The sequence below is a fragment of the Protopterus annectens genome, chromosome 10.part0 (assembly GCF_019279795.1).
Source record: "Protopterus annectens isolate FY-2018-M chromosome 10.part0, PAN1.0, whole genome shotgun sequence".
Classification (NCBI taxonomy): Eukaryota; Metazoa; Chordata; order Ceratodontiformes; family Protopteridae; genus Protopterus; species Protopterus annectens.
In genome coordinates, this window is record NC_056744.1 from 1,129,865,542 (window position 1) to 1,129,890,210 (window position 24,669).

Here is a 24,669-nt window from a genome sequence, read left to right on the forward strand (position 1 = left end):
GAGGGTCACAGGTAATTCAGGACAGAGCATAACAATGCTCGGTCAGTCCCTGCTGCACTACACAGAGGAGGATCATCGGTAATTCAGGACAGAGCATAACAATGCTCAGTCAGTCCCTGCTGCACTACACAGAGGAGGATCATTGGTAATTCAGGACAGAGCATAACAATGCTCGGTCAGTCCCTGCTGCACTACACAGAGGAGGGTCACAGGTAATTCAGGACAGAGCATAACAATGCTCAGTCAGTCCCTGCTGCACTACACAGAGGAGGATCATTGGTAATTCAGGACAGAGCATAACAATGCTCAGTCAGTCCCTGCTGCACTACACAGAGGAGGGTCACAGGTAATTCAGGACAGAGCATAACAATGCTCAGTCAGTCCCTGCTGCACTACACAGAGGAGGATCATCGGTAATTCAGGACAGAGCATAACAATGCTCAGTCAGTCCCTGCTGCACTACACAGAGGAGGGTCACAGGTAATTCAGGACAGAGCATAACAATGCTCAGTCAGTCCCTGCTGCACTACACAGAGGAGGATCATTGGTAATTCAGGACAGAGCATAACAATGCTCAGTCAGTCCCTGCTGCACTACACAGAGGAGGATCATTGGTAATTCAGGACAGAGCATAACAATGCTCAGTCAGTCCCTGCTGCACTACACAGAGGAGGATCATCGGTAATTCAGGACAGAGCATAACAATGCTCAGTCAGTCCCTGCTGCACTACACAGAGGAGGGTCACAGGTAATTCAGGACAGAGCATAACAATGCTCAGTCAGTCCCTGCTGCACTACACAGAGGAGGATCATCGGTAATTCAGGACAGAGCATAACAATGCTCAGTCAGTCCCTGCTGCACTACACAGAGGAGGGTCACAGGTAATTCAGGACAGAGCATAACAATGCTCAGTCAGTCCCTGCTGCACTACACAGAGGAGGATCATCGGTAATTCAGGACAGAGCATAACAATGCTCAGTCAGTCCCTGCTGCACTACACAGAGGAGGATCATCGGTAATTCAGGACAGAGCATAACAATGCTCAGTCAGTCCCTGCTGCACTACACAGAGGAGGGTCACAGGTAATTCAGGACAGAGCATAACAATGCTCAGTCAGTCCCTGCTGCACTACACAGAGGAGGATCATCGGTAATTCAGGACAGAGCATAACAATGCTCAGTCAGTCCCTGCTGCACTACACAGAGGAGGATCACAGGTAATTCAGGACAGAGCATAACAATGCTCAGTCAGTCCCTGCTGCACTACACAGAGGAGGATCACAGGTAATTCAGGACAGAGCATAACAATGCTCAGTCAGTCCCTGCTGCACTACACAGAGGAGGATCATCGGTAATTCAGGACAGAGCATAACAATGCTCAGTCAGTCCCTGCTGCACTACACAGAGGAGGGTCACAGGTAATTCAGGACAGAGCATAACAATGCTCAGTCAGTCCCTGCTGCACTACACAGAGGAGGATCATCGGTAATTCAGGACAGAGCATAACAATGCTCAGTCAGTCCCTGCTGCACTACACAGAGGAGGGTCACAGGTAATTCAGGACAGAGCATAACAATGCTCAGTCAGTCCCTGCTGCACTACACAGAGGAGGATCATCGGTAATTCAGGACAGAGCATAACAATGCTCAGTCAGTCCCTGCTGCACTACACAGAGGAGGGTCACAGGTAATTCAGGACAGAGTGTAATAGTGCTCGGTCAGTACCTGCTGCACTGTAGAAAGCAGTGCCATGAGTAACATAGCACAGTGTGTAACATGACTCAGTCAAAGCCTGCTGAAGAAGGTGGACAGAAAAGGATAAAGTGGAGTACCACAATGTCTACCTACTGTTTTCTGCAGTTGATTTTTAAAATGTTCTGTACGTTATTTCTGTTACTGAAAGTTTTTTCACATTTATATATTCCACACATTTATTTTCATAAATATTTATATGATTAAAATTTGTTTGGCATTAAGTTGTGTTTTGACCCTCCTTGAGAGGTACTTAACATTCATTCAGGTTTAAGGTATGTTGCTCACGTTCTGAAGCAAGTGTAAGTAACGAACCCCTGAAGCTGGGTATACTCTCTTTGACATAAATAAAACATACAGTTTTCAGTGGAAAAAGGATGTTGCTTTTGCACTAATTTTGTTGATAATGATGGCTCCATGAAATTTTCTTGGAAATGAAAACTCTTGTTATGGTACCCTGAAAGACTAAACTCACAATGCCTTACTAGCTGCATTAATTTACAGGCTACTATATGTCCACCTCAAATGTACATTTGTTGGGAGTTTCCTATTTCCTACAAAAACAAGCTAAAAAATTGACATACGTGATGATGTAGTAGTGAAACCACAATGTAAGTGTGCAAAAAGTTAACCTTCTAAAGAAGTTGTGCTTCTCCAGAATGCTGTGCAGTTATATGTGAATGAATGTCTAATACCTACAATGATATCATTGTGGGTGTTATTAGAGACACAAAACAAGCAGACAATAAATATAAAAAATCAAACTAACTGTAATTCTCAACTTTAACATAAAGAGTATAATTCAAAATGAAATGAATAAATATGTTTCTGAAAGAGGCCATTGCACTTAAATGTCATTACAGTCATGGTCTGCTTCATAGGTTCATAGGTTCATACTAGGCTATCTGCCCTAGGGCATTTATAAGCCTAGCCAGAGTGCGTTTGGCTTTCGCCACCCATTTTAAATTAATTTTGCTATGCCCTTTTTCGAGGTTAGTATACTGTGCCTCTGTCTAACAGTGACACAGAAGTGATACCCGGGGTAAACCTACGATCTCCCATCCACTCATTAAGATTCCTCTTGAAGAGGGTCAATGAGGTACTCTGCCTAACCTGGACTGGGATTTTATTCCAGAGTGAAGGGAGCCTCTGGGTTATGAATCTGTCCCTCCAGCATGTCCTATTTATTTCAGTGCTGAGGTTCAAGTCTCTCGAGCCCGTAGCTCGATGGGATTTGGATTTTCTGAGGTGCAGCATGTCCATTAATTACGGGTTGGACATGGCTTTATACGTCAGGCACAGATCGCCTCTGAGCAGGCGGTATGCCACTGAGTAGAGCTGGAGTTTCTTTAGCCGGGCAGCATATGGCATCTGTCTGAGCCCTTTGATCCTCTTGGTGAGATACTTTTGGGGTCTTTCCAGTTGCTGCAGGTGTCTGGTAAGGTACATCCCAAAAGGGGCATTGTACTCAATTATGGGCCTGATGAGGGATGAGTAAAGAGGCACGATGACCTCCCCTGATCTAGATGTGAATCCCTTCATGATTAGGTGGGCTATATAAAATGCTTTTCTAACCACTTTGGCCACGTGGTTGTCAAATGAGAGATTGCTATCAACTTGGGTCCCCAGGTCCTTAATTACTTCTTCCGTACTTAATGGATTACCATCTATGTGGTAATTTGTGGGCACTTTGTTTTTGCCAAAGGGGATGACTATACACTTTTTGGCATTTAGCTTGAGGCCATGGCTCTGGCACCAGTTGTCTGTTTCTATTAGGCCCTTTTGGAGGATGCTTGTGTCGGCTGGAGAGTCGATTATGGTGCCCAGTTTGCAGTCATCTGCGAACTTGGTCAGCCACAGTCCTTCCGTGTTGGCCTGTACCTCCAAGAAATATATACCGAACAAGAGAGGTCCCAGGACTGAGCCTTGTGGGACACCACTTGTAACTGGTTTGGAGTCTGACATGGCTCCAGCAATTCTAACCATGTGGGTTCTGCCTTTGAGCCGGTTTGCAACCCATCAAGTGACATAGGGGTTTATATTTAAGCTGGTGAGCTTATCTATAATGCCCAAGTGGGGTATTGTATCGAAGGCTTTTGCGAGGTCCAGGTAGGCTGTGTGGACCACCTTCCCCTCATCAATGGCCTTGGTGAATATTTCAAAGAAATCAACCAGGTTTAAGAGGCAGGATCTGCCCTTAACAAAGCCGAACTGGGTAGGATCCAGTGTCTGTAGGTTCCCAATATCTTTATTTATGAGGTCCATGATGATCCTTTCCATAGCTTTGCAGACCAAGCTAGTCAGGCTTATGGGGTGATAGTTTCCAGAATCTGTTGAGGCACCACCTTTGTGGAGAGGGACCACTGTTGCTGCACGCCACTCTTTGGGTACATATCCTGTAGTAAGGCTGAGATTGAACAGTAGTTTTATGTTTGGGTTTAGCTCTTCTTGGAGTTCATGTAGGATGCAGCCCAGGAAATTGTCTGGTCCCATTGATGCTGTGTTTTTTGCTTTGGAGAGGGTGGCTCTTACCTGAGCATCTGAGATGTCAGGGGGGCAGCACACTGCTGGGATAGATATTTGCCCTTTTGGTGGGGAGGGGGGCAGAAGTTTGCACTGAACCTGTCAGCTAGGATGTTGGCAATGTCTGTGGGTTCGGTGTATTTTTTGTCATTTTGGACTAATTCTGAGCATATCTGGGAATTCCCACCCAGGTTCCAGACATAACTAAAGAAAGCCTTGTGATTATCCTTAGTGTCCTGTGCAATTTTTCTCTCTAAGCTGGCCTTAGACGATTTTATAATTGCCCGTAGTTTTTTGCTAATACTAATCAGAGATGCCTTCCCTTTCTGGGATTTTGCTCTATCATGTAGTAGCTTCCTCCTTCTATTGTATAGTTTGTTTATGGCTGGGGTCCACCAGACAGGACGTCTGCCTTTGGAGGATTGGGTCTTGGTTTTATTTGGGATTGCATGGTCCATGCAATTCCTGAAGGTGTTCATAGAATGCGTTTATAAAGGATTCTGCGGTCTGGGCCGTATTTTCCACAGGCCCAGGGGCTTTGAAGGATGCCACCTTGGTTTTGAGGAGTGTGAAATTTGCTTTAGAGAAGTTTTTCACTGTGGTTTTCTGGGCAGGGGGTGGGGTCGGGATGTGAATATCCAGTGAGATTAGTTTATGATCTGATCTTACCAGTGAGGGATACACTTCTGGTCTGGAGCATAGAGTCGCCATGTTGGTGATGACCAGGTCCAGTATGTTTTCCCCCCTTGTGGGAGTGGTAACAAGTTGTTCCATAGCATTTGAGTTTATAAATTCTAGGAACCTTTGGGCTGGGATGTTGGAGCTAGAGTAATGCTCCCAGTCTATGTTTGGGTAGTTGAAGTCGCCCAATATAATGGTGTTTGGAGAGACCTTCATATTTTCCAGTGTTCTCAGGAAGGCCGAGTGGGGTTCCTGGGTTTGGGAAGGTGGTCTGTAGCAGGCTATAAACTAGAAGGCAATTTTACCCACTGTTAGTTGCACATGGATAGTCTCTGATGCTTTGTGCCGTGCCACCAACCTGGAGGTGTAGGTATCTTTGACGAATATTGATACTCCCCCTCCTTTTGTGGTTCGGTCCAAGTTTTGGGGCCGAAAAGCATGGTATGAGGTATAACCTGGTAGTGCTGGGGTGCTCTCGGGAGCCTTGAACCAGGTTTCTGTTATTGCACAGATATCGATATTCTCCATGCTAAGGAGAGTTTTGAGTGGGTGCATCTTGAGGTTTAGACTTCTGGCATTGAGTAGCATTACTCTTAGTTTCTTATCCCTTGTGATACCTATGGAGGTGGGTTTGTCTTTTGAGCCTTGCCTAAAAAAGGCACTATGGGGGTGGCAAGAGCCTTTGCCAATATCCAAAAGCCCAGGGGTGACAGGTGCAAGCCGACCCTAGCGAAGCATCGTGGCTTGTCGAGCATGTCATCCCAGGCTGACAGGCATTGGATCCCCTTTGAATGACACCAATACTTAAGCCAGTTGTTGAAATTGATCATCTTGTCTTCATATTGTGGCATCATTCTTGGTGAGGGTAAGATGCTACTCAATGTCAGGGTCATACCGGCCTGGGCTACATGCTCAGAGAGCTCCTCTATGTCTCTTTTCATGTAGTCCAGGGAGGTATGTCTCAGGTCATTCACACCAGCATGGACAATGACTGAGTCATATTTGTACTTGCCTTGGAGTGACCTGAGTGCTTGTGTTATGTGGCGGATCCTAGCGCCCGACAGGCCATGACCTTCACCTTGTTCAGCCTGGTGAGCAGGACGTCAGTGTGCCTGACGATAGAATCACCTATTACAAGTGTATCAGGTGTGTTGTTTAGCCTTAAGAGCTGTGACTGTTCGGCACACTGGCTTTGTGAGCTATGTGTTGCACGTGTTTTGTTTTGGGGTAGCGGTTGCTTGGGTGTCTGCTTTGGAGGTCTCTGCTGTTTAGGCAGATTTTTATTTAGAGCCTCCGAGTATGTTTTTGTGTGTTTATGTGTTTGGTTTGCTGTCGTGGTAGGTCTATGTGAGACTGGAATTGTAGTGAGTGTGGTTTCCTTCTCCTCCTGACTGGTTACGCCAGTACTGAGTTGAGAGAGCTTAGCCTCCAGTTTGGCTATATGGTTGCATCTCTCACATATGTTAGAATTTGTTTGGAGGAGGAGAGAGTTGTCTGTGTACATGAGGCAGTTGTAACATTGCCTCAAGATTCCCAGATTCACCAGCTGGACCGGAGAGGAGATTGACAAATGACCTTTGGACATGCTAGAATAGTATTGGGAATTCCTTTATAATTGAAAAAAGGGGCCAATGGGGAACAAGGTACTCAAGGGGAGTTTGTGAGGGTGTAGTGTTTTTAATTTTTTAGTGCTGACTTATATAATTGCTTTAGTGAGCAAGTGCCAGGCTTTAGAGTAGGAATAGGGTGTTTATTATGAGAACTAGATCAGTTCTAAGGGAAGAAGAGAAGAGCAGACTTTATGGAGCCGAGAATGGTTTAAACCCAATTAAGCGGCACTGCCGATGCTGCGCTATGCGCAAAATCGCGCAAAGCCGCGCTAAAGCGGGTTTTATACAGGGGGACTTGAAAGAGCTAGAAATTGGCCCAAAACGGCCAATAGACTACCAGATTATTGTGCTGGGAACACTCCTCCAGGGATAGATAGGCTGCTCTAAGCTCCCCACTGCCACTGGTGAACAAAGAAGCCTCCCTTTATCCAAGAAAGGAAATGGGCAACACAGGAACTTTCCAAAAGTCCAGAATACAGCAAAGCCTGTATTTGGACTACTCTAGGTCAGGAAAGACGGGAATCAAGGATAATGTTTTTGTTTTTTTTTTCTTTTTTTGCAGCAAACAGCAGGATGCTGTATGCTCATGTCTCAACACTGTCACATGCATGGGCATCAGTGTTTCTAATATAACGCAGTGAGCGATTTCTGACCTGGTCTTATGCTCTAGACTTAAGATTAATTTATGCATGTGCAACGTAGGTATGCTGTAACATGACTGCACATATATGTATGCCTGCTGATCATTTTCTGTGTTGGAAGGACTCTGGGCTCTACTGATATTGCTGCACTTAAACGTACTTAAATGGTATTTAGTCTTTGAGTATACCACTTAGCTATGTTGACTGTAATGCAGTTTCAGAACACCGGCACTCTCTGCAACATTTGTCCCTATGTTTGTTGTATGAGTACACCATGCTATGTCTGCCAGGAATGGAATTTGGTAAGTATGAGGATTTTTATTTATTGGTTAACCGTTCAGAGACAGTTGTTTGAAGGCCATATTCCTTATCTGAAATGCGAACAATAGGAGCAGAAATACGACTTTCATATAAGCTGATCACAATATTAAAACAAAATTAAATCACAGACAGTCAGCACTTTCTTCCCTAACTGCTTTGAAGCTTCATTAGACTGACAGTTGTTTGCTAAAAGAGTATATTAAATAATTAAATAACTTCAGAAACAAATGGCATGTTCAAAAGTAACTAATCAAGTTACAAAGCAATTGAATGAATACATAATTAAAGTTCTGATACTTGCAAAAGGATATGACTAGCGATATGATAAACCTGAAAAATTTAACAAACAAAATGAATGTTTTACAGCCTTATATTTTAACAGGCACTTAAAATTAATAACATCATTTCCTCCTGGTTTTCTATAAGCATCTACCAAGGTCTGCCAATAATATTCCTTGCAAACTGGTGTATTATCCAGATTTCCCCCTTGTAGCCCTAAATTAGCTTTTCCCAAGATAAAAAATAAATGCTTTATAATCGGTATGTTTAACCAATGCATTTTTTATTGCAGTCTTAAGTGCATACATATGTTCATTTATGCATTTCCTTATTTTATGACATTTCACCCTCTGTAAAACTGATTACAAATAAAACACTCTATCACATGGACCTGTATGGTATTAGTTGTAAAATGCATACTCAAAGCACACATTTTTTCTTGTACTTCAACTATTATATCAAGGACTGTTGGCCATATAATAACACTGTGAAAACATTCCACATGCCTAAGCTCAATACTGTGACTTTTAGCAATTGTAACAAGTGTATTAGTAAATATTGCACTGAAATTCACACTTTTTTATTCATAAACAAATGTCTTTCTCCAGGTGAGTCTAACACCATGCATACTTTTCTAGAAGTCAACACCATAGACATAATCCTATCCGAGATTGCATTTCTAGAATTTCTTGTATCTATTATATCAAAATCTTCTACCTAACATGGGTGTCCGGCTCCCCTCTCTGTGACAACTTCTACGGTAATGTTCTTTGTTTTACTCTCTGTCACCCTATTAGTGAATCTCTCCCTTAACAATTCTATTGCATGTGTACGACAATCTCCTTCAGTCATAAAGTGACAGGTTCTAACAGCTTGACTTTTGATATTTTGTTTCATATTTCAAGATGTATGCTCTGAAAACAGAGAAATGCTTTGCTAGCTGTTCCTTTACTGTCTGTGCAGGAAAAAACATTTTATTATCTGGATTTCTATTAATACTAGTATCCAAGAAAGCAATTGAACCAATGTCCTTTACAATATTATATTAATTGTTGATGATGGCTTTGTTTATTTGGGTATGGAGGGGTGCCAATGTGTTTTAGCATATAATCAAGTATATAATCTTAATACCATCCATCTTATAAATGATTAGAATTGATTATGAACACATTTCCAAAGAGATGGCAAATAAATGGATTAATACAGTGTAACAATGGGTGATGCCATGGCCTCCAGTACTGCAAATGTTATTTTAGGTTACTGAAAGCAACATTATATACATGAAAATTTTAGAAGAATGCAAATATTTTTTTTCTGCTTAGCTGATAATATTTTTATCTGTGAAATGAATTTATTCTTATTAGTTCACTATATTCTCACACTATATCCACTTTAGGGCTAACAAATTAACTATTCATTAACAATATTACTTTATGGAACCTGGACATGAAAAATCTTAGGATGTTTTTCAAGAGCAAGGGTGATGTTGGTGTTTTGGCATTAGAACTCTACGTAGAAGTCAGTTTAGTATGCTTCAGACTATGATGCTTAAGTCAGTTATGGAATTTCATTCTATATTATTTGATGTAAATTTCCCTATGTGAACTTCACTTTTATAAAATAATCATGTGACTAAGATATTTTAAAACTCATAAGTAAAACTTTTTCTCTCTTTCTCCCTTCCACACTTACAGGCCCTAGTGAACTGGACCTCAGCCTTATAGCAGATCCTTGTGATGCTGCAGATGCTGGTTCTGACTATGATGACCAGGTAATTGGTTTGCTTTGGTAGTTTGGCTCTGTTTTATATACAGGTGTGACTCATCTTTAGAGTGTTAATACATGCAATGGCTTCTTGTTAGAAAATGTTGTGATAGCTAATTGCAATGGTGCTGATGGTGATTTACCCTGCATTACATCTGGATTACCCTTAGGGCAAAAAAAAAGGACAATGGCAATTAGCCATCTGTCTGAACTGATGTCTGCAAATACACTGAGAACACATATGCAAATATTGTTCGTGTTTAGCCTGGTAAAAAAATGTGCTTAAAGTGTAGGAAGACACATTCTGTTAAAATACCTTCACATGTCAATTCAATGTACACATCCTGCAGAAAGTGAATATGTGTTAGTCAGGAAAAGCCATAAATACATACACCAGATGCCATTAGTAACTTCTGATGTCACTCTCCTGATATACTGCCCTATCATCTATTTGTTTTACAATGCAATGTCACAGCAAACTTTGTCTAGTTCTAGTATGTTAAGGGGGCTGACAACTCCTTTAGTTCTCTCTATTACATTTAAACTAAAATATTTAGGAAATGCTCTATAATGTATATTAAGGGAACCAAATGTTTAAAATGCCTTAAAGTGATTGATTCACATACCCAGCGTCTTCATCTTATATACCTCCAATATTGCATTACTGCTGAAATGGAGAAAATATGAGCAATTAAGGAAAGTATCTACCTCTAACAAGCTGTACTAGCGATCCTTTTAATAAATAATTTTCTGTTACTGATGTGCAGAACACAGGTCACATACAGAAATGAGTCTTTGGCCCTGCACTCTCAGGCACATCTCTTACCACTCTCTCTGTAAAGTAATGTCTTCCAGTTCCCCTTTATTCATGGTATCTAACTTTCACACAAAGTAATATTTACATCCCCACTCCCTCATAAAAACACACACACACACACACACACACACACACACACACACACACACGCACACACACACACACACACACACACACACACACACACACACACACACACACACACACGCACACACGCACACACATACATGAAGGTCCTGCCTCTTTAACATAATTAATGTCTTTGAAAAAGTAACTGAAGCAATGGCTAGTGCTTATGCAGTGCATACAGCATCTCTAGACCTGACCAAAGCCTTTAATGCTATTCCCCCTGCAAGCATTATTGATAGACTTATAAATCTGAATATAAATCCTTATATTGTGTAATGGATAACTAACGATTTGTCTGACAGCCCATGTGCTTAGAGTAGCAGGTGCCACTTCTGAAAGTAAAACAGTTACCAGTGGTGTACCACAGGGCTCTGTTCTGGGCCCTCTCCAATTTGGCATATGCTTTTCAGACCATTAGGCCAGTAATTCTGACCTATGATTAAATAAGTTTGCAGATGACTGTAAATTGTGTGGTGGTGTTTGATTTTCAACTGCCTGCAACAGGGCTTAGATCATTGAAGAATTGTTGCAAGGACAATGGTCTCAAATTAAATGAAAAAAAATGTAGCATAGTTCATTTTGGTAAACAAAACAGTTTCACATTTCATATAGGAAATGCATCCCTCTAATCAGACACTGTTCTAAGAGATCTGGGTACTCTTGTTGATAATTCATCATTATTTGGCCATCATGTCTCCACAATAGTTTGGAAAAGCCTTTTATCTGGCCCATCTAATTACCAAAAGCATCTCCACTACATCCAAAGAAGTCTTAATTCCCCTTTACTCATATCTTATCAGCTCTTTTATTGAATATAATGTATTTTTAGCATGTATTTATCTGAAGTATCACACAAATTGAGAGATCTCAGAGACTCATAACTAAAAAGATCAGCAGCCTCAAAAAATGTCAGTTATCAGGAGAAACTGGCAGCCCTTTCTCTGTACTCAGTGTCTGACAGACTCCTTCATGGATCTCTATGTCTAGCCTTTTGTGCCGTGAAAGATCCAACCCTATTTGATTCTCCTGTTTATTCACAGAACTAATGGTACATCAAATACTAAGCATGGAACTAAATCTTCATCAGTAGATAAATAAGACACTTTGACATGATAGATTCATACCCCTATGTATCCCTCACCTCTGGAACAAACCAGCACTATATGTCAAGCATAGTAGCACCCTTGCCACCTTCAGAGTAAACCTAGATAATTGGATGGGCAGCCTCAAATTCTCTCCTGTTCTAACTCATCTTGCACTTCTTGAGGCCAAAGGGAAACTTTTTTTTTGGCTAGGCCTGAAATGTTCTGCAGACCAAATGCGTAGTACTTACCTATGAACACACACACACACACGCGCACACACACACACACACACACACACACACACACACACACACACACACACACACACACACACACACACACACACGCACACATGACTCCCAAGGAAGGCTGAAAGAAGTCTCCATTCCCCCATATCTTTCTTCTTGGTTTGATAGAACTACCACACTCTGGAGGAAGCCAGAGACTTCCAGCTACTGGTTACTCTGGAATAATTTCAAATATGAATTCCACTAAGGTGGCCATGCAGTGTATTGAAAATTTAGCAAAAGTAACCAGACATGTAATCTATATTAAATTTAGCAAAGAAAGAACACAAAACGCAGTGATGTCCCTTTCCAAGGATGGCCTGGATGCCAGTAAGCTGCAACAGTTAGCAATAACCAAGAATACACAGAGCTCACATGTAATGCTCACTTAAATGAGAACTACAGTGAACAGCTGCATCGATAATTAATAATCAATAATGAGCAATCAGTGAAAGCAGTAAGAATATTCAATAATGAACAATCAGTCAATGAAAATGTCATGAATAATCTTACATGAGCCATTGTTTTACCTTATACATGGAGCATAATAGTGCGCTGACTGCACCGATGTAATAAACAGAAACACAGACAGTGCAACCTTAGCCTGGACACCAATAAGAAGAAAGCAGAAGTAAAAGAAGGATTACGTTGGTAGACAAGGATATGTCAAAGCATCGAGCAACTCATGCAAATGAATGGCAAGGCATGCAACACTGCAGAATTAGTGCAGGCAGTTTCAGCTGCAAACTTGTAGGATCTACTTAGGGAAAATATCCCATAGCAAAAAAAAAAAAAAAAAAACTGACAAAGAAACAGCCAGTTCTTCTCCTCTCACCAGGAAAGAATACAGCAGCACTGCATAAACACTTAACTATAGAAAGACTCCCAGAACGGTCACTGCATAAACACTTAACTATAGAAAGACTCCCAGAAAGGTCACTGCATAAACACTTGACTATAGAAAGACTCCCATAAAGGTCACTGCATAAACACTTAACTATAGAAAGACTCCCAGAAAGGTCACTGCATAAACACTTAACTATAGAAAGACTCCCAGAAAGGTCACTGCATAAACACTTGACTATAGAAAGACTCCCAGAAAGGTCACTGCATAAACACTTAACTATAGAAAGACTCCCAGAAAGGTCACTGTATACACACTTAACTATAGAAAGACTCCCAGAAAGGTCAAGAAGAAGGAGCTAGTTGTTGAAAGGGCTTGATTTATTGATAGCACTTCAGCTCAGTCTTTTTTTTTTGGGGGGGGGGGGGTTCTAAGAAGTTCTTAGATTAGTAGCATTGATCAGCACAGCCAAAATGAACACCAAGTCCCAAATAAATAACTGGTGCCAAAATCATACTGGTGCCAAAATCATGGAATGAACCTAAATGCCAAAAATGGCATCACCATATCCTTTGCAAGGTCACCTGCATACCAGCAAGTCAAATGGCATCAGAAATACATGGCCTAAGGATTTTTACCTTTTCTGTGACATGAAAAGAACAGGAGGGACAGGTATATCTCACACAGGATATCACTACTCTGGAACAAACTCCCCAACCATGTAAAACAAAGTTCATCTCTGTTTGCATACAAGTGCAGCTTGAATCTGTGGATGGGAAAAAAACATGTACCCCATAACTGCCTCCTGTACTACTAATGGACAGAGCCAGCTCCTAAATGGTTTATCCCATGCTTGAGTACCCTTAGATTATCTATGATATGATCTCAGTTATTTTCACTAGGGGTACTATCTAATTATCCACCATAGGATGGGTAAGTCTAATTAAGAACATTAAAACATCATGAATCTGATCGTTTCTCCCACATCTGATACTTCTTACTGGTTCCCCTTTACCTGCATTTATGTCATCCCTCTGTCTTTTTCATATCTATTTCTAGCTCTTATTAGTCCTTTGAAATAACATGATCATTAAGTGTTGTGGTGATGCACATATTTCTGTTTTTTCCTATTGCACTTTGCAAATTCTCTACAATTCTCACTGGTCTTTTTCATATATAGCTTATTTCCTCATGCCTACAACATTGCAACATTTCGGTTGTTCAAACTACTTTACTGTACCTCTAGTTTAACCGACAAACAATATGTTATAATGCATCATATTAAGAGTATGGACAACTTTATTTTCATGCATGCTAAACAAAATGTCCACTTCCAAGCTCGCAGCTCATAAAGCTTCATTTCTCTTGCTTTCTGCCTCACAGTTGATTTGTTTGATGGTTTGTTTGTTTGCATTTGTCAGCCAGGATGGAGAACTGATCCAAACAGATCATTTTCAGGCCAACCTGGAATAATAACACTAACATGATTAGGGACAGAATACACCAGTTGTGTGTAATATGTAAAAGATGGTAAGAATATATACATAGAATAAATGTTCAGAATTGTTTTTAAAAATGACAGAATGCAAGTTTCATTTCCAATAAATAAATGTATACCTAAGCTGCCAATATTAGCTTTTGCTCACTATATAATAGATATAAAGATAATTTCTTAAGCAAAAAATGTGCGCTTTGGGTGCGCATTTTACACCTATACCAAACAGGTTCATTCTATAGTATATCTATGACTGTACTTGCTTTTTTACTGTCAAAATTCTTTAACAGTCAATCTTAAGTTTTATTGGATTACATCATGAAATTATTTATTGTGTCCACCGTTATATCAATAAGCACCATCACCTCTGATAATATTACTCTTAATTGTATGACAGTATTGTCCAAAACTCATGCCTGTCTGTTGGCATTTTCTGAGGATTCAAAAAAATGAAATGTTAATGTTTTTTTTCTAGTAAACACTCTCTTGCTAACTCCTTGTCCTAGTTGTACATAAGAATGGGCAGTAGTTTGCTGTGTCTCTTTTTGCTTTCTGCATATTTTTCAGAAATTGCTACTTCAGAAACTACTTCCATATCCCTTGCATCACCTGCTCAGTTCTTTCCTTATGACGCATCACTCCTGATTAGTACTTCCTTGTCAAATAAGGCCTTTGAGATTCATTTCATCTGTTCTACCCATGAAGATACTGTGGCTTCAGAATGAGATTCTGGTATGCTGTTTCAATTAATAAGTGCATATTTTGACATCAGAACTGCATTTTCATCCAGAATTAATGAAATAAGTTAGTCTTGCATCCTTTTTTAACTTGTGTCTCTCAACTGAAGTACAGCTTTTATTAATTTCTTGAAAAAATATTACTTAGTGAATTCAACTACACAGGGTTAATTAACATTATTCTCACAGTAAACTGTGCCCAACAAAACCCTTCCAAAAAAGGGTAACTGAATTTCCTCAGTATTTAAACAAACTTATGTCTAGGTACTATAAATATACCTTGAATATCCCCCAAAAGGTAGAGATGACTGACCCACTGAGACTAATCTGGTTAACATAAGGCAAATTTAAAATAAATTATAGCGAGTGTTGGTTTAAAACTGAAGATCATAAACCCATTTTGTCAGAAGTGTAACTGAAATAACTATGTAAGAAGCAAACTGTGATAGATCAACATGTTAAATGATGAGTTAGAGCATATAATAAATGGGAGGGATGTTAAATGAGTTACAACATGTAATAAATGGGGTCTATATTAGATTCTCGAAAGCTGACAATGTCGAATCTAACATTGTTGACAAGAGAATAGCGAAACTGCCGAACATCAAACAAGTAAACGGAAATCTCTGTAATGGGAGATTTCCGTTTACTTCAATGTAGTGCAGTCTAGGAGTTGGTATATTTAAGTAGCGGGGGTGCAGGGGGGCTTGCCCCCTTGCCTACACCATTTAGTTTTTTTTTGTTTTTATTTTTTTTTCTGAACATTCGATGTTTTAGCAGTTCAATCACTAAAGGTCGACCTTTAGTGATTCGAACTGTTAAATATTCGATATTCTAATATAGACCCTAATAAATGGGAGGGATGGTAAATGATGAGTTACAACATGTAATAAATAGGAGGGATGGTAAATGATGAGATACAACATTTAATAAATGGGAGGGATGGTAAATGATGAGTTACAACATGTAATAAATGGGAGGGATGGTAAATAATGAGTTCCAACATGTAATAAATGGGAGGGATGTTAAATGATGAGTTACAACGTGTAATAAATGGGAGGGATGTTAAATGATGAGTTACAACGTAATAAATGGGAGGTATCGTAAATGAGTTACAACATGTAATAAATGGGAAGGATGTTAAATGATGAGTTACAACATGTAATAAATGGGAGGGATGGTAAATGATGGGTTACAGCATGTAATAAAGGGGAGGGATATTAAATGATGAGTTACAGCATGTAATAAATGGGAGGGATGTTAAATGATGAGTTACAACATGTAATAAATGGGAGATATGTTAAATGATGAGTTACAACATGTAATAAATAGGAAGGATGTTAAATGATGAGTTACAACATGTAATAAATGGGAGGGATGTTAAATGATGAGTTACAGAATGTAATAAATGGGAGAGATGTTAAATGATGAGTTACAACACATAAATGGGCAGGATGTTAAATGATGAGTTACAGCATGTAATAAATGGGACGAATGTTAAATGATGAATTACAACATGTAATAAATGGGAGGGATGGTAAATGAGTTACAACATGTAATAAATGGAAGGGATGTTAAATGATGAGTTACAGCATGTAATAAATGGGACAGATGTTAAATGATGAGTTACAGCATGTAATAAATGGGAGCGATGTTAAATGAGTTAGAACATGTAATAAATGGGAGGGATGTTAAATGAATTACAGCATGTAATAAATGGGAAGGATGTTAAATGATGAGTTACAACATGTAATAAATGGGAGAGATGTTAAATGATGAGTTACAGAATGTAATAAATGGGAGGGATGTTAAATGAGTTGCAACATGTAATAAATGGGAGAGATGTTAAATGATGAGTTACAATATATAATATATGGGAAGGATGGTAAATGATGAGTTACAACATGTAATAAATGGGACAGATGTTAAATGATGAGTTACAGCATGTAATAAATGGGAGGGATGTTAAATAAGTTAGAATATGTAATAAATGGGAGGGATGTTAAATGAATTACAGCATGTAATAAATGGGAGGGATGTTAAATGAGTTAGAACATGTAATAAATAGGAGGGATGGTAAATGATGAGTTACAACATGTAATAAATGGGAGGGATGTTAAATGATGAGTTACAGCATGTAATAAATGGGACAGATGTTAAATGATGAGTTACAGCATGTAATAAATGGGAGGGATGTTAAATAAGTTAGAATATGTAATAAATGGGAGGGATGTTAAATGAATTACAGCATGTAATAAATGGGAGGGATGTTAAATGAGTTAGAACATGTAATAAATAGGAGGGATGGTAAATGATGAGTTACAACATTTAATAAATGGGAGGGATGGTAAATAATGAGTTCCAACATGTAATAAATGGGAGGGATGTTAAATGATGAGTTACAATGTGTAATAAATGGGAGGTATCGTAAATGAGTTACAACATGTAATAAATGGAAAGGATGTTAAATGATGAGTTCCAACATGTAATAAATGGGAGGGACGGTAAATGATGAGTTACAGCATGTAATAAAGGGGAGGGATATTAAATGATGAGTTACAACATGTAATAAATGGAAGAGATGTTAAATGATGAGTTACAACATGTAATAAATGGGGGGGATGTTAAATGATGAGTTACAGCATGTAATAAATGGGAGGGATGTTAAATGATGAGTTACAACATGTAATAAATGGGAGAGATGTTAAATGATGAGTTACAACATGTAATAAATAGGAAGGATGTTAAATGATGAGTTACAGCATGTAATAAATGGGAGGGATGTTAAATGATGAGTTACAACATGTAATAAATGTGAGGGATGTTAAATGATGAGTTACAGCATGTAATAAATATGAGGGATGTTAAATGATGAGTTACAGCTAGTAATAAATGGGAGGGATGTTAAATGATGAGTTACATAATGTAATAAATGGGAGAGATGTTAAATGATGAGTTACAACACATAATAAATGGGCAGGATGTTAAATGATGAGTTACAACATGTAATAAATGGGAGGGATGTTAAATGATGAGTTACAGCATGTAATAAATGGGACGGATGTTAAATGATGAATTACAACATGTAATAAATGGGAGGGATGGTAAATGAGTTAGAACATGTAATAAATGGGAGAGATGTTAAATGATGAGTTACAATATATAATATATGGGAAGGATGGTAAATGATGAGTTACAACATGTAATAAATGGGAGGGATGTTAAATGATGAGTTACAGCATGTAATAAATGGGACGGATGTTACATGATGAGTTACAGCATGTAATAAATGGGAGGGATATTAAATGAGTTAGAACATGTAATAAATGGGAAGGATGTTAAATGAATTACAGCATGTAATAAATGGGAGGGATGTTAAATGATGAGTTACATCATGTAATAAATGGGAGGGATGTTAAATGATGAGTTACAGCATGTAATAAATGGAAGGGATGTTAAATGAGTTACAACATGTAATAAATGGGAGGGATGTTAAATGATGAGTTACAACATGTAATAAATGGGAGAGATGTTAAATGATGAGTTACAACATGTAATAAATGGGAGGGATGTTAAATGATGAATTAGAGCATGTAATAAATGGGAGGGATGGTAAATGATGAGTTACTGCATGTAATAAATGGGAGGGATGTTAAATGATGACTCAGAGCATGTAATAAATGGGAGGGATGGTAAATGATGAGTTACAGCATGTAACAAATGGGAGGGATGTTGAATGATGAGCTAGCTGGTTTGATTTTTAATGCATTATAATATGCAGAAATATATCAAATTAGCAAAACAAAGAAGATTATATATTCAGATGTGCAATGTCTGGATGAATTATGTAACAGAATACATGTGCATAGTGTGTAGGGACCAATTTCACACTGAGGTAATTTTCTCAGCTCAGAGCATGTTATTGCAAGCTGTTGCACCCAATGCGCTCAGCAAATTTGTTAGCATGTATATTTTCACTTTTGTTTTTTTTATTATGCTTTATTGACTTGAACTTTAAAATGTACATGTCATTTACTATTCTGGGGTGCTCTGTTTAGAGTAGTTTTGAATTTTATTTTTAGATTGTAGTGGTGAGATTACAAATGTTCCAGAACTTGAATGTGAGAAGTCATGATAACGTTCCCGTTTATATAATTTTCAGTACATTTTGATTTATCTAACATGTCTTTTAGTTAAAAATTTCTTGCAGCATTTAGCTGCACTCATCTAGCAGTTGGTCAATTTGCTGGGTATTTCTATCTCAGATAATTTACAGCAATCAGCTGTTGGGCCTCAAGTGTGTACTGTAGAAAGAATCAGTAAGGTGTTGCTAATGTGCATATTTAAAATGTTTGCCATGCTAGCTGATAAAAGTATAATAAACATATTTTATGACACTTTGTTCATTGTCTTCTAGTGATTTGATATTTGTCTTTCTTTCTTTTTTTTTTTTTTGTATAAAATCTTTTTATTTCCTTTTTTTTGTGTGTGTGTGAAAACAGAAACAGTAAAACGTAACAATATTAATAGGCAGGTAGTAATATGACCAGAGAATACATTGCTGAATAATAAAACATAAATGCAAAACTATTTACACATCATGGTATATTATTATAACATTTCTGTATTGCTTTTTTTGTTTTATTTTGAAGGTGTGCACCAGTAACAATGTCTTTTGCATTATAGCTTTCTAGCCCATGTGTTGATTGAGTATACTTGTTAGCAACTAACTGCCACTGTTCATAGGTTCATAACTCATAGTTTAATATTAGGCTAATGACCACCAGGGCCTTTATAAGTCTAGCCATGCAATCCAAATCAATTGTGTCCCTAAGTACCATGGGTGATTATTAGGAAGGGGTATGTTAGTTAAGAAGTTTCTAGAGGTTATGTGGTGGGCTGTATGTTAGTTTGGGTATTACTGCCTGCCCCTGTCTATCAGAGACATGTGGGTCAGACCTGGAGTGAATTTCCCATTTCTCACTTATATAGTGTAGATCATTATGTATAATGTTCCTACTGAGCCACTGTAGCTAGACAGCACATGCATATAAGTATTGAGCACGTGCGAGAGCAGTGCCGTTTTGTACAGTCAGTCAGAGTGAATGCAGGCATGAACGGGGATGCACATGCAAGTGTGTTTGAAGTAATGTATGAATCAGTTAGCTTAAATACTTGTTACAGTTCCTGACAATGTTTATGTACAACAAATATCTTGAACCAATATACCACTTCATCTTGTCTTCTGAATGCATGAGACAAGTGACACATAGATTTCAGGATGGACTCTGCTTCACATGAATGGGAGGCCTGTTCCACAGCATGGGGATCCTCTGAGATATATATATATATCTGTGTCACGAACATGTCTTATTTATGTCACCTACAAAATTTAAATCCTTGGATCTAGTGGTTCTTATGCTGTTCATTTTGTGGATATGCCAAAGGTCCATCAGAGCTGAATCCGAGGATGTCTTGTATGCCCTGCATAGATTGTCTCATAGTAACCTGTGCAAGAGAGATTATAAGATAGGGCTTTAAAATGATTCATATAGGACATTGTATTTGTACCCTGAATTCTTCTGGTAAGAAACCTTTGGGGCATTGCAACTGTTGCATATGTTTGGTGAGGTACATGCTGAAAGGGGCATTATACTCAATGATGGGTCTGATGAGGACTCAATAAAATGTCACTATGACTTCCTTGAACCTAGCTGCTTTGCCTTACTTATAAGTTGGGGGACACAATGATTTTCTTACTACCTGGGCCTCGTGTTGCTCAAAGGCTGTATTACTGTCTACATGTGTTCCCAGATCCCTGACCATGGGGTCAATTCTTGGAGTGTCTTATCAATGGAGTAATTACCCTGGGTGGCAGTTTTCACAAAAAGCACTATTCTGGGCATGGACTTTTAGTCTGTGACTTTAGCACCAATCATTTGTCTATGTTAGACTCTCTTGTAAGATGTTTGCTTTATGGGGTTGTCTATGATAGCTCCCAATTTGCAGTCCTCTGCAAACTGGGTCATCCAAAGAACCCTTATCATTAGCCTTTGTCTTTGAGAAGTAGATACCAAATAGGAGCAGTCTCAGCACAGAGTCCTGAAGAACCCTGCTGGTGACCAGTCTCTTACTGGAGTAGTATCACCAGTCCTAACTTGTTGGGACTTGTCTGTAAGCCAGTTGGCAATCCAGTGAGTTAAGTAGGGGTTTATGCTGAGTTTGATGCGTTTGTCAACTACACCCAAGTGTGGTATATTATTAAATGCTTTAGCCAGGTCCAAGTAGATGATATTACACCATTTTCTCCAATCTATTGCCTTGGTGACCTTCTCAAAGAAGTCCACATGATCTTCCCTTGACAAAGTAAAACTGAGTTGAGTACAGTGTCAGAAGGTTGCCTATATCTTTCAATGCCTATGTCTGTTTTGAACGTTCTGTTAATAAGCCAGATACACACTTAAGCCTTCAGTCCCATGTATAGATGCCAACATTATTATTGTACAGAGTTTTTTTGCATATGTTAGACAATTACTTCTTAATTTTTTTAGCTGTGAATCTGGTATTGTCCAGTACTCTTGTTTGATGCTGTTAATTTCTACTTTTTTATGCATTGTTAAATAAAATCTAAAAGATCTTTACCTTTTACCAATAGGTACAACTGATATGCTAAGCAGAATAATGTACCCAGTTATATTAAAACCACTCTCTACCTTTTCAATGCTTCATTTCCCTTGATTTTCTGTGTAGAATGAAGATACCAGAAATTCCAGAACTGACCAACTAAAAAAATATTATTATTAGTTCTTTACTTCCAACACTGAGGTAAAGGATAGTGCAAAAAGGGACATTAACACTTTACGCAAAATGAATAAGAGTTTTATATTAATAATAGAAGTGCACTTTGGAAAGCTGATCAAAAGTTGAAAAAATGTACAAATATTTAATTACTTAATGGAAATAAAAAAAACTCATTATTGATTCATGCCTGTGCTTCCAGGAAATGAGAATGTACTGTTCACATTAATATGTGTATATATATATATATATATATATATATATATATATATATATATATATATATATATTCCATTCTTATTCCTGACTTATTGCTGCTTATTCATGTACAGATTTGTGCCTGACAGGAGATCCCTGCATAGTCTGTGTGGAGTTAAAATAATGGAGCTCATTGTGTGCAAGTTACATATCAATAAATATATATACATATATATATATATATATATATATATATATATATATATATATATATATATATATCTCAAAATACTGAAATATCGGGTTTCAATATCTCAAGACTAGAATAGCGAAAGCCCAGTTCTGCGAAAGACTAGATAACCAAATCCAGAAATGTTGAATCAGCAGTTATGGTGATGCACTGTTACTGGATAGCTGAAGATTCAGGTAAGTGTTTTTATTTTAAGGGTTTTGGGTAGGGATTTTATTGTATGTTAGTGTGTTGGGAAGTTGTAGATGTAGGTTGAGATATGTATGTAAGAGTGTGAGTATGTAAGTGTTGAGAATGGTGGTATTTGCATGTATGTGATGTGTGTTTGTGCGAGGGGCATGTAGTTTGTGTAGTGGTGGGTTTTGTGTCTGTGTCATTTTTACTGCAACCTCGGAGTTAGTATATATAAGTAGCGTGGGTGTAGGGGGCGCAGCCCACCACATGGGGGTGCAGGGGGAGATTGCCCCTGCTTATATGTAGGGTAGGTGTTTGTAGGTATGTTGTTTTGCTTGTCTGTGTTTTGTTTGTTTGTTGTAGTGTGGGGAGGAAGGTGTATGTGTGTTTGTGTGGTGTAGGATGTGTTTAAATGTCACGGTTTTGAATTTCGGAGTTTTGGGGTTTCGGTATTTTGATTTTTCGGCTTTATAGTCTTGCGATACTGAAATTCGATATTTCAGTATTTCGAGATTATAAAGTGAATCCACATATGAGTATATATTTAGCTACACATGTGGTCATTTACACCAAGCTGTCAACAACATAAAGATTTTAAAAGGTAAGAAGCTTTTTTTCTTATTTGGTCAGACTCAGGAATGTATACATGACATTCAACTACTGGGGCAAAACTGAATTGTTTCACCCCATTTACAACTAATCATTTTCCCAAGGTCTGTAATCAGATAGCTAGATGGCTTTGGCTGATTTTATGTTTGTATAAAAATGCTTCTGCCTCCAAAATGACTAATTTTATCTCTGTATAAAATACATATCTTGGTTCTGTATTTTAAGAAAGTTGCAAGCAGCAACAACAGGACATTTAGCTGAAAATGCAGCTAAGACCTTAAGGAATTTAGAGTAGCTAAACACTGAGTGTCTCATCACCACTTTACCCATTTCAAATTTATGATACAATGACGGCAATGTTTTATATGTTGAAATATATAAGATTTTTTACTTCTTATGTAATGGCAACACAATACAGATGCAGTCCAAGTCATTATTATACTGGTAAAGACAGCACTCCAACAAAAAATTAATATGAGAAAAATATCATAATGCTAAAGTGAAGGCATGCGGGACCCCTTCATTTAGTATCTGTGTATAGTAGACAATATTCCAGTTCCTCTTTCAGATTTCCTTCTAAAATATAGGGTTTTAACAACATGGTATTGTGGTGTAAAATGTTTATAAAAGTGTCTTATTCTATACTCAGCAATTTTAGTGGAGATGAGTGCTAAGCTAAGCTTATGTTACAAATAAGAAAATCTGTTGAAATATATAACTTTTTACTTCTTATATAGTGATAGCTTAGTAAGAGTATATTCTACACTATTATTGTATTCTGCACAGTGAGTAGAAGTTGAATTCAACACCACAATAGAAACTAAGGATAAGGGATTTGGAGTCACCTCAGTCCTGAATTTGACACTATCACTCACTTTAACTGATGCTTCAAATTATGACATCTTATCTATTTTAGCAATTGCATGTTTTATATGAAAAAAAGAAACTTTTGTTATTTTTGATGCAATGACAACTTAGTGTATATACTGAATTTCTTACTTATGATGCATTATGTCAACTCCTCTATGACAGCTAGCAATAAAAAGAATATGAACATTCTATTAGGATATTCAGGTACAAAAACACTCTAGATTGCCTTTCTTCTCTCAAGGATTCAGACTGTCTCAGTCCTGATTTACTTAAGCACAAGTCCAACCATATCATCAAGTTTGCTGATAACACTACAGTCATGGGGCTCATCACAAATGAGGATGAAAGGGCATACAGAGAGGAGATGGCATCTCTGATCAGATGGTGCAAGGGAAACAACCTTGACATAAATGTAAGCAAGACCAACTTCAAGAAAAAGAGAAAAAAACACCCAGAGCTCAGGATCAATGTTGAGAATGTGGAGAGGGTTAAGAGTATGAAATTCCTGGGTGTACACATCAGAGGATCTCTCGTGGTCAGGAAACATCAGCCAACTGGTCAAGAAAGTGCACTAATGCCTCCACTTTTTAAGAAGGCTGAAAGAAGCTAAGCTCCCTCCTTATATTCTCTCTACCTTCTATAGAGGTGCAATAAAGAGCATCCTTATCTGCAACTTCACAGTGTGGTTTGAAAGTTGCACAGTTACAGAAAGGAAGGTACTACAAAGAGTGGTGAGGACTGCAGGGAAGATAACACATTCCAGTCTTACATCAATACAACATCTTTATTCTACAAGAAGCATGTGA

General features: G+C 38.3%; 1 protein-coding gene across 1 annotated transcript in view; it reads left to right on the forward strand.

The window, feature by feature from the left end:
* LOC122814248 (adenylate kinase isoenzyme 5-like) overlaps nt 1–24,669 on the forward strand; it is a 2,798,058-nt gene that overhangs the window by 1,681,120 nt on the left and 1,092,269 nt on the right. The window contains exon 4 of the mRNA XM_044086846.1: nt 9,501–9,577. Coding sequence (XP_043942781.1) covers nt 9,501–9,577 — 77 coding nt within the window. The remainder of the gene's footprint in view (nt 1–9,500; nt 9,578–24,669) is intronic.